Source organism: Sinohyriopsis cumingii, chromosome 6 (genome assembly GCF_028554795.1).
Source record: "Sinohyriopsis cumingii isolate HCF-2022 chromosome 6, ASM2855479v2, whole genome shotgun sequence".
Classification (NCBI taxonomy): domain Eukaryota; kingdom Metazoa; phylum Mollusca; class Bivalvia; order Unionida; family Unionidae; genus Sinohyriopsis; species Sinohyriopsis cumingii.
In genome coordinates, this window is record NC_142966.1 from 30906411 (window position 1) to 30921273 (window position 14863).

The 14863-nt window shown below is 39.9% G+C and overlaps 1 protein-coding gene across 3 annotated transcripts in view; it reads right to left on the minus strand.

Annotated features, from left to right (window-relative positions):
- Window positions 1-14042: 14042 nt before the first annotated feature.
- Window positions 14043-14863, minus strand: part of LOC149796574 (uncharacterized) — a 137350-nt gene continuing 136529 nt past the window's right edge. For all 3 annotated transcript variants that reach the window (XM_089961276.1, XM_089961279.1, XM_089961277.1), the window contains exon 26: window positions 14043-14859. In XM_089961276.1, coding sequence (XP_089817402.1) covers window positions 14764-14859 — 96 coding nt within the window. In that variant the 3' untranslated portion in view covers window positions 14043-14763. The remainder of the gene's footprint in view (window positions 14860-14863) is intronic.

Here is a 14863-nt window from a genome sequence, read left to right on the forward strand (position 1 = left end):
AGCCATTGTGTGAGAAATGTCACTTGTGACACGAAAACAAACAAGACAAGAGTTTATATACTTTTTTCAGAACACGTTTATTGAATGTTTTTTTTTTTTTAAACATGAATACGAAAGACAAAAATACATAAAAGCCAAAGCCTTAAGAACAAGAATAAAAGGCACATGATAACCATTAACGTGGAATAAAAACAAGTGTCTGTACAACAACATGTTTTGGGTAATGTTCTAACCAGTTCTATAGTAGGGGGTAAGGTCACACAAGTGTCCTCCCGAAAGGGTCTTTCAGGCCTGTCCACGACAGTCCCGTCCTGGGTGACGGGTTCTTCTGTCACCGTCACTAACACGGGTTGAAAAGTAACTTTTTTCCTTGAGCAACTCTCGTGCATACTGGGCCACTTCTTGGGTCCAAGCCTCAAAACCCCATTCTTTCCAGGCACGGACATCTGTCCAATGGGGATGTAAGTCACAAGCTACACACACATCGTCATACACGTCTTGGGTAGGTAAAAGTTGACGAATCTTTTTTTCCTGTTGAGGTCGAGAAGTATCCAGATGAAAACGCAAGGCTTTGAGCAAAAGGAGTTTTTCGTGACCATTTAAGGCCATTGAGGTGGTAAGTACTGATCGTAAAGAGTCCACAAAGAATCGGCTGGTAAACGAAATCCCAGAAAACAAGTCACTAAGATACACACCATTTGTCAACCCAAATTGAATGGATACAGTTCTTGTAATAATTGATGGTAATGATCCACGGTTTGAATATGGTCATTGAGTTCCTTCCACGGAATCTGTTCAATAATATGTGACATAATCCGTGGCATGGCAACTTGATTTTATAGTGTCTTTGTTTCGGAAGCAATAAAGGTAATTTCTAACCAAACATGTTCGTTCTCCAGTAGGGAATTTAAATGTTACATACTGTAACTGAAACGTCAGAGTTTGTCTAGATGTTTCGTCTTTTTCTAAGCACATTCCATGTAACAAATGTTGGTAATCCTTTAACCCGTCTTCCTCAATACGTTGCAGTAAGTGAATCTCGAAGTAACCAAAATTACGAACGTCTAGTCCATCATCATCCCCAAACTGAAAGTGTTCAACAAGGTCTGACCACTGAAATAATTTCTGACGAATCAGTCCTCTTATACCATTCAGGTACCAGTGGTTAAAGATCTGGTGACGTAACGGATGCAATTGTTCTTTACGTTTCACTTGTATTTTCACCAGCTCTCGGTAAATCCTTTCTCTCAACTCCTCAGGCAAGCCCAAAATGTTCTCTTGTAAAGTATCCATAAGTATATACACTGTTTTTGGAATCGTTGGGTGGTGCCCAATAGCCTCGTTTAACTTTGTGCCTAATGTAATATCCACTCATAATCAGTCTTCTTGTACTTTGGAACAGAGCATAATTTAAAAACGGATGAATAACTTTGAGTTTGCGTTTCACTTGTATTTTGATCAGTTCTCGGTAAATGCGTTCTCTCAAATCCACAGGCAAAACACGAATGTTCTCTAGCAAAGTATCCATGAATAGGTCATACTAAATCCTCTTTGGTCTGACACAAGAAATGTACTCTTTGCAAAAACATGGTTTTACTTCAGTGTCGAATTTAAATCCTTTAGTTACTAATTTGCACATTACAATTCGTTCAGAAGTTTCCTCTTTCACTAAGCTGACATTGTGTTCAAGATGTTGGTAATTCGCTAACTCTTCCTCTGGAATTCGATGCAGTAAGTTTACAATGATGTAGGTAGAATCGTCCATAACAAACCAATCCTTTTTAAAACTAGAGGATCGTTCATCAATGTCTGTCCGATGGAACACTTTCAATTGAATCAATCCTTGTATAGCCTTCAGGTACCAGTGGTTCAAACACCGGTGACGTAACGGATGCAATTGTTCTTTACGTTTCACTTGTATTTTGACCAGCTCTCGGTAAATGCGTTCTCTCAACTCCACAGGCAAAGCACGAATGTTCTCTTGTAAAGTATCCATGAACAGATTATGGTAAGTTACTTCAATGTCTCGGTCCCACTAAGGGCAAGTAATGACAATTCGGTGACCATCGAGCATGTTCAACGTAGGCCGAATCTTGCGGTTCCCAGTGGTGAAGTGACACACCGCAACTGAAGCACTTGACTTTATCTCCTTCGCCCAAGTAGAACAATCCGGCTCTGGCTAATTCTTCGGGGGTCGGTCCTCCCAGATACTTAGGCCATTTTCCTTTGAACGATTGAAGACGATTTTCAAAGTCGCAGTATTCCGATAAACGCACAGGGAACGAATATTCGTCTTTCACAGGTTCGTTTCCATGAGGGTTGAGTGACATGGGTAGGAGTTTGCTCAGGGCTGGATGACATCCGTAGGGGGGTAGACGTGAAGGTGAACATTCCCCTTTAAACCCAGTAAAGTGTCCAAGAGGACGAGCGGCATCACTTTCGCATCCCACAGGTTTGACACGCACAGCATCCCTTTCCATGATAGGGGTAGTGACACTAAAGTTCCCATGATGCTTTACGGCATCGCTAAGGTCACAGCGTACAGCATCGTACCCATCGCAAGGCTCACAATCGCATTCCACTTCCGAAGCCTCACACTTGAATTGTGCCTTTCTAAACAACTTGTTCTGTGTTTCTCTGAAAGTATTCATCTTGTTCGCTCGATCTTGGTAGTCACAATGAACTATCGATCTTGACCATAGCCCCTTTTTATACTAGTCGCAATGCAGTCTCCAGCTTGTACATCTTTCCTTTTTTACGTTTTTTATGTCCTGTACTGGAAGGTACCGTCTCTAAGGTACCGTCAACATTGTACCGTAGTGTGATGTGTGGAAAGGCCATAGAAAGGTAAAGGCAGTGCGGAGACCATCGAGTATGTTCCAGAATAGCTGAATCTTTATAGATATATAGATCCATTCGTAACTTCAGTCCGCAAGCGAAACACTGTACCTCGTATCCCAATCCTGACTCAGGTCCCAAGTAGACAAATCCTGTTCTAGCAAAAACATCCGAAGAAGGTAATCCTCCCCTATCCGTAGGCCATTTCTGAAACGTGTCCAATCCACGAGCACAATCACAATAGTCAGGTAAGAAGACTGGAAAATGGTAGGGTTTGAACTTGGAGTTCTCATCGGGTTTCTCACTCGATTCTTGCTGTGGCGAAGTCATCTTTCTGGTGGGGTAACTATCCTCTTACAACCAATGTTTTATACCAACGTGTCCATACGGTAAGGTGAAATGATTGGGAAGTCGCACTCGCTTCTGGTACACGATTTGATAGACGTTTTCCAAGGGCCGACTGACGATGTGATGAGTGGGTAAACGTACAATCTTGTTCGGTTGATAGGTGGTCACTTTAAAGTTTCCATCCTCTCCCGATCGCAAGGCTTCTTTCAATACCCCAAAATTGACCACTCGACTGGTACGATAATTCAGAGTCAGTCCTTTCACTTTGCACTTCTCCTTGTTTGTCCCGGTATTCGTAGCCGTAATTTTTGGGACCACCACTGACGAAACTTAGAATCTTGTCGTCGGAATGCTCGTCTGTCCAGGCTCCTAAACGGTCTCCTTCGATGTCAGGGTGCTGTTGACTCGGGTGATGGATGTAAATGCAACTGTCCGTGTCAAAGTACAGGACGCGTTCCCCTAACAGTTCTAAAGCTTCGTACAATTTTAAGCGAGCATGAGCTGTCACGTAAGCCGCAATGATGACATTTCCAAAAGGGTCGTCTTGTACAAAGTCCAAATCTTCTTCGTAATTGACCAAGATCAAATTCTCTCGAACGATGTTCACGTATTTCATGTATTTGGTTTTGTCGTGAATCATCTGGAAGTAGCGGGAAGGTTCTGTCAAATATTCCGTCTTGGGTAAACACGGTCGTTGTGCCATTTTACCCCACAAGCAATTTAACATCACTTTGGCAAACGATCGCCTGCCTTCGTTTTTTTCGATGTGGTCTAAAGAGATGCTTTCTTGTTCATAGTATTTCTCTTTGAATTGTATTTGGTCTTCGGGAGTGTGACACCAGGAAGGATAGCCGCTAGCTTCTTGTTTCAGTTTCAAATAGGCATCCACGTAGTCGGCGAAAATGCCTTTCTGACTGGGGTCACCCTTGTGGTATTGTTGTGTCTTAGGAAAGTGGCAAATTTCTTACACTTCTAACAGTTGGTATCCCATGTCCAGAGCTTTGAACAATTCTACGCTGACCCAGGTTCCCGTCAAGGCACGTTCTTCCTGGGTGTGCTGACAATGCTGATCTTGGTTGCACGTTTCGGCACAAGTACGGCACAAGGGAAACATCAGTTTGCCTTGACAATGGTGAGGTAAGACGGGATGGTATAGGTTCGTGGGAGGCAAAACTTTACACTTGATCAAGCCTTCGTATTGTCGAATGTTTTTCAGGTCGATGTGTTCCGTCAGCAATTGCGGGTGCCCTACAGGAAAGCGACAATATTTGCACACGTAGGGATACAGCGAACACACGTCCAAGTATTTGATTTCTTCTCCTTTCTCTTCGTCGGCTTGGTACAGCAAACAGGTGGCATTGGTCCTTCCTCCGTACAAACTATCCCTCGGGTTCAACGGGTCCATGAACTGGTAACTTTCCACGAGACTTTTAAACTCGGGATCGGTTTTCATTCGGTCATCGTACTCGTGTTCCCACATTTCCACCACTTGGTATCCTTGCTGTTCTAACTCTAGGCGTCGCTGACAAGTGTCCTGGTACAAGACTTCCATGGTTCGTTGTAAAAACTGATTTTTAGTGCTACGGTCAGGGTAACAGACGGGACATCCGTGAAATAAGCAACCGTTAAACTCGTACACGATCTTAGGGTCTTCTAAGTCCCAGCCATCAACCGAATACTTTCCGATGGTCTTTTCGCTCCCTCCGTTGCGGGCATGCTGAATCCACTTGTCTTCCTTGTCGCACAAGTAATGTAACCAGCGTATGGCTTTGACCGAGTATTGATGTTTGACATAGTGGGTCGTTTGAGGGCTGATGACAGCCACGGTGTTTTCAGGCATGAATCGTTGTCGATACACTAAGGAACACGCTTTGGCAATGGTGCAATCTTCTTTCAAAGGATCGACCCCTCCGTGTTCCATGAACAGTTCTCGAAATTTTCCACAGCAACGTCGTAAAATGTCCACGTCGAAACGACAATACTTTAGCATTTCTTCCTGAAAGTCGAAAGGGTCCGAGGCGTGAGCCTGGTACCAAGCGTAGAAAGCTTCTCGTTGTTCGGTACGCATGTTGTCGGGGTCGTAATAGTGAGCCTCGGGTAAATGGGGTAGAACGGCGTGTTGATTGGCTTCCGTATTGAAAAAGTGTGGAAAGTACCCTTTAGCCATTTCTGTCATTCCAAACGTTTTAGGCATTCGACTCAAAGGCATGGCCAAATAGCTCATCGAATCTTTAAACTGTACTTGTCCCACTTGCATGAAAATGATTTTGGCTGCGTTCAAAGTCACTTTAGGACGCTCGGTGCCTTGTTCAGTATAGTATCTGAGAAGAAACTGTCCATCGTATCCGGAAAAATTGTGAGCCATCACCGCGGCATGACGATGACAATCTCCGTAACGTTCGATGTCCTCTTGGCTCCACGTCTTGTCGATGGGGTCTAAGACCCATCGAGCGAAATCGGCTAATGTGTTCGGTCCCCGAAAGATTTTTTCACGCCCTCCAGGAATCTTGCTGCAGTGAGGGCAATGACTGAAGATAGGTTCTTGAATGCACTTCTCGCACGCTCGATGAGCCTCGCAGAAATTAGGAATGTGAATGCCGGTCTCTTGCATGCATTCGAAATCGAAAAAGATGAAATTGCCTTTTTTCTTGCGACCGTCCTCTTTCTCTGGTGGGGGTTGGTATTTTTGCACGTAGCATTGGTGTTCCAAGTCCACGATGTGGTGACAAATGTGACATTTTTTCTTTCCTCGACATACGTGTGCCTTCGCATTATTGGTAAGTATGCCTTGTCCACAGGTAGGGCACAATCTCAGCAGTTGACAAGCACATTTCTGCTGTGAACCTTGCGTCTTCAAATGTTGTTGGTAACAGGTAGGGCTGACAAACGTGCGCAGACAAGTTGAACAAGGCACTGGTTCTTCGCTCAGACAGGGTGGAGAGGCCAAACATCCTGGACATTTCATTCCACAATACTTCTGTTGCTCTCGATTGTTATAACCATAATCACATTTCTCACAATAATAACCGTATCCCAGGAATGCAGTGATACTGGTAATGGTATCGAAATGGTCATCGTGATGATAAAGTTGAATGTATTTTCCGTCCTTAAAATCTTGGCCTCGAAACAACAGACCCCCGCACATTTCTTGAGGGTGCACTTTCAAGGTGTAGCGTGGAACTAGGGCATCTTGCAATTTTTGCATCTCAGGAATGCCACAGGGTGTGTCTTTGGACAGGCCAGCTTGTTGCAACAGTAGTTCTGCTTCGTTTCGTTGTTTGGCTCGATAGGAACGTTGAATAGTGTTCCAGGTTCTTTTCCATTCTACCGTGTCGTTCTTGTTGGCATAGGTTCGTCCCACCACGATGGCACGGGCTAAACACATCTGGTCATGAGGATTGTGAATTTGGACAAGGCTACGCTTAATGCTGCGAAGCTCGTTCACCAATAACATATTTTTGCGTCCGGTCCCTTGAGGAGGAGAGACGTGGGTCATGTCCAATGTGGCTTTTCCATCGGTGATGTCAAACTGGTCATTAGATTGTTGCACGTGTTGAATCTTGTCCATGACTTTGGAAGCGGTCAATTCTGCAGGGGTGCTAAACTCGATCCAAACAGGGGATTTCAAACCGTCGTGTTGTATGGAAAGTCTCAAGCGATCGTCTTCTTTGGGTTGACATTGTCGCTTGAGTGCAGTGAGCAGAGAATCCCACACCCCAGTGATGAACACTTCTGCTTTCTCTAACGGCACTTCAGCCTTGAAATCTTTAAAATTCAACGTGTTTTTGTAAGCCGTGGTTCTAAATTTTCTAGAGGAGCGCTTTTCCGTCTCTCGAATGGAATAGTATTTTTCAGGGTTGACTAAGGGTGGTGAACTTGGTTTAGAGGTTTCAAATTCTGGTTCACTCATGTCCTCTTCAAAATCACTGGCATGAATTTGTGCCAAGATTTCAGCCCTGGTACGAGGCGATAGATCACGTTTCTGCCTCTTACTTTCTTCTTCTTCGTTCTTCTCGAATGAATAGGATCGTTTCATCTTGAGTGCAAAACGTCAAATGACTCAAGTTTAAACACCATAGACTAATTTATAGTCATGGCAGACCAGCGTATATAAAAGGGTGTGTGTCTTGTCCTTTCACTATTCATTTCACTCTCAAGCCGAGCACAACGATGGAAGAGACTAACCAAATCGAACGTTTCGTCAGAGCTTTGCGAGGGGTCATTAGAAAATTCTCTTCAGACCAGCCGACGGACTACTCTCCATCCTTTCGAGATAAAAGTCAAGATACTTGCTATATCTGTCAGAAGAAAGGGCATTGGTCTTCAGAGTGTCCAGACCGTCAAAAAGGAACAAAAACAGGGGCTAAAAAAGACAAAAGTCAAGATACCTGTTATTATTGTAAAGAAAAAGGACATTGGTCTCCAGATTGCCCAAAAAAGAAACAAGAGGAATCAGAAGAAAAGAGGAATTCTTCAGAAGAAGAGAGAGATTCTTCAGAAAAAGAGAGGGATTCTTCAGAGGAAGAGGGGGATTCTTCTGAGGAAGAAAGAAGACAGGTGAAGAAAAAGAAACAGGAGAAGAAAAGAAGAAGGGAAGAAAGCGAGGAGGAAGAAGAAGAAGAGGAAAAGAGTGTGACGGTGAAAAAATTCAAAAAACAGAGAGACTAAACAAGGAGACAGAAGAAGTCAATGAACTTTTAATTAAAGTGTTCTGTTGTGAATTGTGAATTGGGTTGTAAAAAATGGAGAAAAGAATAAATTAATGATACAAGGTAAGTGTCTTTGAGTTTTGATTTTAAAATAAGATTCTACACTCACGCACTCATACACAGACACGTACTATAAGGGTAAAATGGGTGGGTTATTTTTTTGAGTTTTTGGCAAAATTGAAGGGCTATCTCTTTTCGAGAAATGTGGGTGGCCCTGAAAAGGGCCTTTTTATTTTGGTGTAGGGGTGAGTTTAAGCAATCAACTTTAACTGCCTTAAGCCTTTGCCACGGCCAAGGCCTACTTCTGGACTGCGGATGATGATGATGATTGGGTTGAAATCACTAAGGGTGGTACGGTAAGCTTAGTCACAGGGTTAACGTGTTTAGCTCGGGAAGGTCGTATTCTCTTCGGTCGTAATAAAGAAGTCTGATACATTTGTTTCAGACTTCTTAACTCCGCTAAAATGTCCAACAGTACCGTGACCGTTTGATTTTCACCCACTTGTTTCTTTGCTGCTACTTCTTCTTGCTGTTGTTGCTGTTGTTTTTTTCTTACCTCTTCTTCTTGCTGCTGTTGCTGTAGGAGAAAAGCTTGTTCCGCTTCCTTTTGTCGTTGTATAAATTTCTCCAATTCTTCTTTCTGTCTCTGTCTAAAATTCTCCACTTGCGGTAATGAAGAAGGTAACGAAGGTTCCGGAACAAATTCTTGCGAGGAGAGAAAATCCACAAAATCCCAATTCACCTCTTCTGAAAGGAAGTCCGGGTTCCCTTGGGCAGTCTCCCCTGTTGGTGCACCCCAATGAATCGTTTTCTGAGTTTCCGTCATGTTGAATCACTGTCGCATAGATTGACTGCACACAAGCGCCAGCGAATCTATATAGACTACGTGACGTCACAGACTGCTCTCTTCGGATTGGATGCGGGCTGACTTAATTTTGTAACGCGTGTTCGGATTGGTGAATGAACTCAATCCGTTTCAATCCTACCTCTACCTATAAATAAGCGCAGTTCACTGCTTTGATTCACCTGTTCTCGTCGCTTCAAGATGTGGACCGATGTGCAATCTTCTACGCTTGTGTCTTCCATGATGTTCAGGACGGACATGCTCATGTATGTCCGATCCAAGTGGACCGTTGTCCACAGGACAAACACCAGTCTGTGGATACGTAGGATCTACGTCGAAAGACAAGGATGCCTCAAAAGAGTGCTGATTTACGGGCCAACAGTGAGACGCAGCCTAAGGACAAGAAGAAGACCAATGCGGTGCCCTTTATGTTAATGGAAACATTAACATAAACCCAAAGGCCCTTTTCAGGGCCCCCATATTTCTCGAAAAGAGAATGACTTTTCAATTGCCTACCCCTTTTTTTAAAAAAAATTAAAAAAAAAAATCCTCTTGTCCCTAAACAAGCCCAAACTCTATTCCCCATGTTAAATTCCCCTTGTACGTATATTGACCCACGATTTATTCCCATTTTAATTTCCCTTGTACGTATATTGACCCACGATTTTTCGCCATGTTAAATTTCCATTGTACGTATATTGTCCCAGGGGTGTTTTTAATGTTAATTCCCATTGTACGTATGGTATCCCACCTTACTACTTGCAATGCTACTTTACTATGCAATGTTTAGAAACTAGATTAGTCAAGCTGCTGCCTTGTAAGAAAACGGTTGCTGGTACCAGACCATGTTTTGGTATAATATAAGGGCAAAAGTGATATTTTTCTGTTTCACAGATGACCGCATATAAGTTACCTGATGATGTTTGAGAAAAAAGCTCTTCACGATATATCACATATTGTGTGTTTGGTTGCTACATCAGTGCAAGACCTCTTTCCACTGCGGCATCGATACTTAAATTTCCCTTGAAAAGGCTCAAAGAACCAATCTCAATGGGCTGATGTGGATAGCGAATGTGGTATGAGAGGATGTGTATAATGATGTTATGTTCCTTTCCCCATTTAGTGATTCACATGAAGATGCGTGTTTTGTGTTCATCTAAAAGAAGAATAATTGATTCATCTGTTCTACCTTGTGCAGAAATGAAGAAAGTGGTTCACCTCCAGGTAAAGGCGAAAAATGACAGAATTTGTCCACCCAGCATCTGATGCGTTGGCATCGACCCCCCCCCCCCCCCGGGATGGACTCGGCAGAAATACTGCTCTCTTTCCTTCAAAAGGTAAAACAATGTATGGGTGAACTGCAGTGCCAGCGCTGTTTCCATTTGAAATGATACTGACTGTCAAGGAGTTGCCAGAACTACTGAAGGAAGATGGAACCCTTTGACAGCAGCAATTTAGGAAGGATTATGGTTGATGGTAACTCCCTTGTCATGAATGAAATAAATTAAGTGTGGCCGTTCCCTTGGGTTGGATTTGGTAAGCACGTGGTCAGGTTGGACAAAACATTTGCTGGCAGTTTGTATTTTTATCAAATTAGCTCTCTGAGCTCCTGGGCTCTCGGTCGGACAATGTTCAAACTTGGCTATCGATTGATAAATCATGTAAACCATTTTTCAGTTATTATTAGCTGATTTTTCATCTTCAAGTTCTGCATGGCGTGATCAATGGCAATATTTACAAATTCCTTGTACGTCTATCCAGTTCCATATTTGACTATCTTTTCAAATGATTTACATTTTGTTTCCCCTTTTCAAGATCCAAGAACTAAGTTAAATAAATAAGGAAAACGACAAGTGTGGTAAAACGCAACAATGTAATTGTCAAATTAAAAAATGAAAATGTGAGATCAACTTATAATATTAAAGAGCATAACATGTCTGCAGACTTAATGTTATACAAGAATACAAGAGAAAAGGATGCCTTCAAAACTGGAGCAAATCTGTTTGCTCAGCTATCTCCTTATATAAGCCTTAAAGAGCCTATTACGAATACATGTCGCAATACACCCCACAAGAGAGATCTTACTACTCAAATATTTCAAAATAACTACTCATGTGACCTAACTCATCCTATAGGATTTAAGTTAATTCTTCTACATTACCACCTGACCTACCTGTCCAAATAGAAAAAGCTGATTATCGGAAATTTATTTACTTATAGTTTTATTATTAGTAACTGTCAACATATACTTATGTATCCATTTATAAATTTTATGCAATTTCGCGTTCTTTGATATCTTAAAATAGTAGCTACACGTACGAAATCCAGCTGTATATAATCACTACAATTTTCAGTCATGAATAAAATTACCCAAATGAGACAAAATCATGAACCATTAGTTACCAAAAAATTTTTTTGCACAAAACACTTCATAGGTAGGAAGCAAAATATATATATTTTTTAAAAATTGTTATTATGGTTAGCAGCTAGAACTAGGGGCGACACTTCATAAAGCACTGTTTTAAAACTTTTCTTAAATTTTAGCTTCAATTTGATTTCTTTTTTCTCTGTCTAAATCATTCGGTAGCTGAATATAACAGGAAATCTAGGGAATGAACATGGACATGCGGCTTCTATGCAAGCATTTCTAACTGGCAACACGGTCAATGCAATCAAAGCATAGAGTCTTAAAGAAGCATTTTAGGTGACATGGTTCTTAGTTCTGCATTTCACCGCTTTCCAAAGTAAACGAGAATAAACGTTTCATGGGATATATTGTTGACAAAACATTGCAGAGTTCTGCTTCGTAAAACATATAACGGTATTAAGCAGTTCAAGGTCACACTCATCTACTATGGTTCAATAGATGGCTAGCTAGCTTGCCAGATTTACTGAGTGAAGCAGAAATACTTACGCACAAAGACACAAAATTAGATCCATTCATACATATACATAATACCAACATAAATGCGCATAAACGTACATACTAGTATTCGAATTTGCGCACATAAAGTATTCTCCATATTCGTCTAATTTCAATGGACTTTAATAAATGATGACAGTTTTCCGCCCCCTATCCTCGTTATATGATGTATATTACAAATATCAGGTAGCCTGATTTAATTTCTGACACATGTTTTGTTTTCAGGTACTCTGTTATGGAAACCGTAGGTACCGAAAATATCAAACACTATTCAAAACGTTTCATTTTTTATTCTTTCTCATCCATTACATATTTACAACATTCAAAACGTATTTTTATATTTGTATTTTTCTGGTATATAGTTGCATAAGAATGTTTTAACGTTTATAAAATATACCCTAAATAAACCCAAATAACCCATGATTAGTAAGTCTTATAGCCATAAAACTGTTTAAAATTAAGTTACAAAAATCAAATTAAAATCTGTGTCTATTTGATAACTGTTTAATATTGTTAGCTAATATGATTGATGAGGATTTATTTCTAGGGGTGTTTGAGATCGCATGTTCATCAAGGATATACATATTGTTTTGTGTTTGTGAAAACATATATCCATTACGAACTGTTTTCTTTAGATACAAGGCAATGTACATACATGTACAGAATCTTTCTATATGCTCTGTTTCCTAGAGTTTGAAAAGAAATGCGCCAATATTCATATGCTTCTTTCTACAAAACAATTATCTCCGGGTTGTATTTTATGTTCATGACGACGATGTTTAAAAGGCAAGTATGCTCATAAGAAAAACAAAGTCTGCTGAAATTTGGTCCTGCAACAAGACTTCAATCACATTTAATCTGGAATGTATAATTGCTAATTGTAGTATTAATTCTGCAATTTACAGGTCTGATTGTCCATAAATAAAAGGACCACAATAACGAGAGATAACTAGAACAGAATTTTACGAGGGGTTCCAAATGAAAAGAACAAAACAGGCGACACGATGTTTGTTCCCTAACACGTGACATTGTGTGCACCAATCATCGAGACTGTTGTTTGTATGAGTCATAATTACAGTTGTTCTTATTATGTACATTTCTAACATTCTGTTAACCGGTTAGTTATTGACAAATCACGTTTCTTTTAATATACATCTGGAAAATCTGACACTCAGTTGTAAATAATATATGCAGTAGCATCTGTTTTGTTATGTATCATTGTTCTATATCAATTCAGTTAATATGTTTTCAGTTTCTCTTTGAGTCTTCATTTCGAACGACACGATGTATAATCACTAATGCTGATTGAAAATATGGACGAACGAAATGTTCATGGGCTATGAAGTAACTGCATGAATACTCCTTTGAAACACGCACTGGCGTCAGAACAGGTTGCAAGCTATTTATAGTGATACTCGAAGGAAGATAGATAGATAGATAGATAGATAGACAGATCGATAGATAGATATCGATTTCCATCTCTAATAAGACCAACATTGTAAGGATGCAATTTTGTCCCGCATAGCACAACACAAATTTGTTTTTGGTTTGTATTTGTCACTCGTCATTGCAATAAATTCAAAACAAAATTTGTTTCATTTTCAAACATCTCAAATGGGAACGTTTTTCGAAGCTATGAATGGACTGATACCATTAGTCTACGCCGTTGAATTTTAATTTGCCCTACATTTTAAAATATATTTCAACCTCGAACACCCTCAATGTTGTCCTTTCCTGCAATTAGATCTTCAGTTATTGTTGTTGACATTCTTGTTTTTGTTGTTCTGTTGTGAGTTTAACGCCATTTTTCAGCACATCATGGGATACATGCCGCCAGTATAGCTTGTGATTCGACCCGATGTGAATAGGTGGGATGATAGTGATTGACAAAGGGGGTGGGGTGTTGTATTTGAAACCACTCGGCCACTGGAGGCCACTACATTTACAGTATCACTCTATCTGAAATGTTGTTCTAGTACATATTTCGAATTTACTTTTGTAGAAATTAGACCAGTAATAAAATCAATATCATTTACTTGCTTTATCTCTGCAAATAATCACAGAAATAACCTTTGTGTATGCGAACCATTACAAATGATATTTCATAATCGTTCCGTTCGTGTCTTCTTCTCTAGCTAAAAGAAAATCAGATGTTTAAATAGTCGAATATCTAAGCAAATTAGAAGCAATTTTAAGAATGGTGTTAAATTTGATTAAACCTATATATTCATACACTTGGATGAAGTATAAGTAAGATTAATATATCGTTCACATTCAAAGTGTTATATTAAGTAAATTATGAATGACCATGGCTCTAACATATTTGTCTATATTTTATAAATCTAAGCATGCGTACCAGATAAAACAAACAAAACTAGGATTCAATCAATATTGTATTTTTTATATCTCAAATACCTTGTCATTTCTCAACAGAATATACGAAAATACGAAACGGAAAAGATTTGGGTCACATTAGCTACAAGTTTTCTGCTTTCACTGTTGAAGAAGATGTCATGTAAATAACATTAACAAGCAATTTAAACTTGACTCAGAGACTCGTAAAGTAAACGTTTAATTAAATATTACTATTTAGTTTCTCAGCATTATATTCATATTTCAAAACTAATCGTTCAGTACAGTCTATCTTACAAGAATATTAATCCCTTTTCTGAATACAGAAATCGAAACATAAAATGAAATAAGTAAAATAAAAATTGTGCTGGTCAAAATATCCCTTTTCAATGCCATCTGGGCGAGATGTTTTTAGAGAGGTACTATATCTACCTTCGATAAGGGCTGCTGGGACATGTATTCCACATCTGCCCGTTCTTACTGGAAACATCTTCACATTACTTAGGATGTAAAAATAGAAACAAAAGAAATATATCACCGCTACAACTTTCAAACATAAAAATATATCGATCTGCATATATTGCTATTTTTGGATATCAATTATGTTTGAGATACTGAATGAAAACAGTATGATAAAGTCAGATTAGTAAACCAGCCTTTTATTTAATAAAGAAGTATAACTAGATATATATCTAGATCTATATTCAAATAATCTACATGATTTCATGAAATCACTTCATCTATGATGATTAAAGGATTTCCCTCATGATCCCAGCTGTATTTTCATATGTGGATTCTGGCAAAGCATCGGTACGAAGGCATTTGTAAACGAAAACATACTGCTCCTGA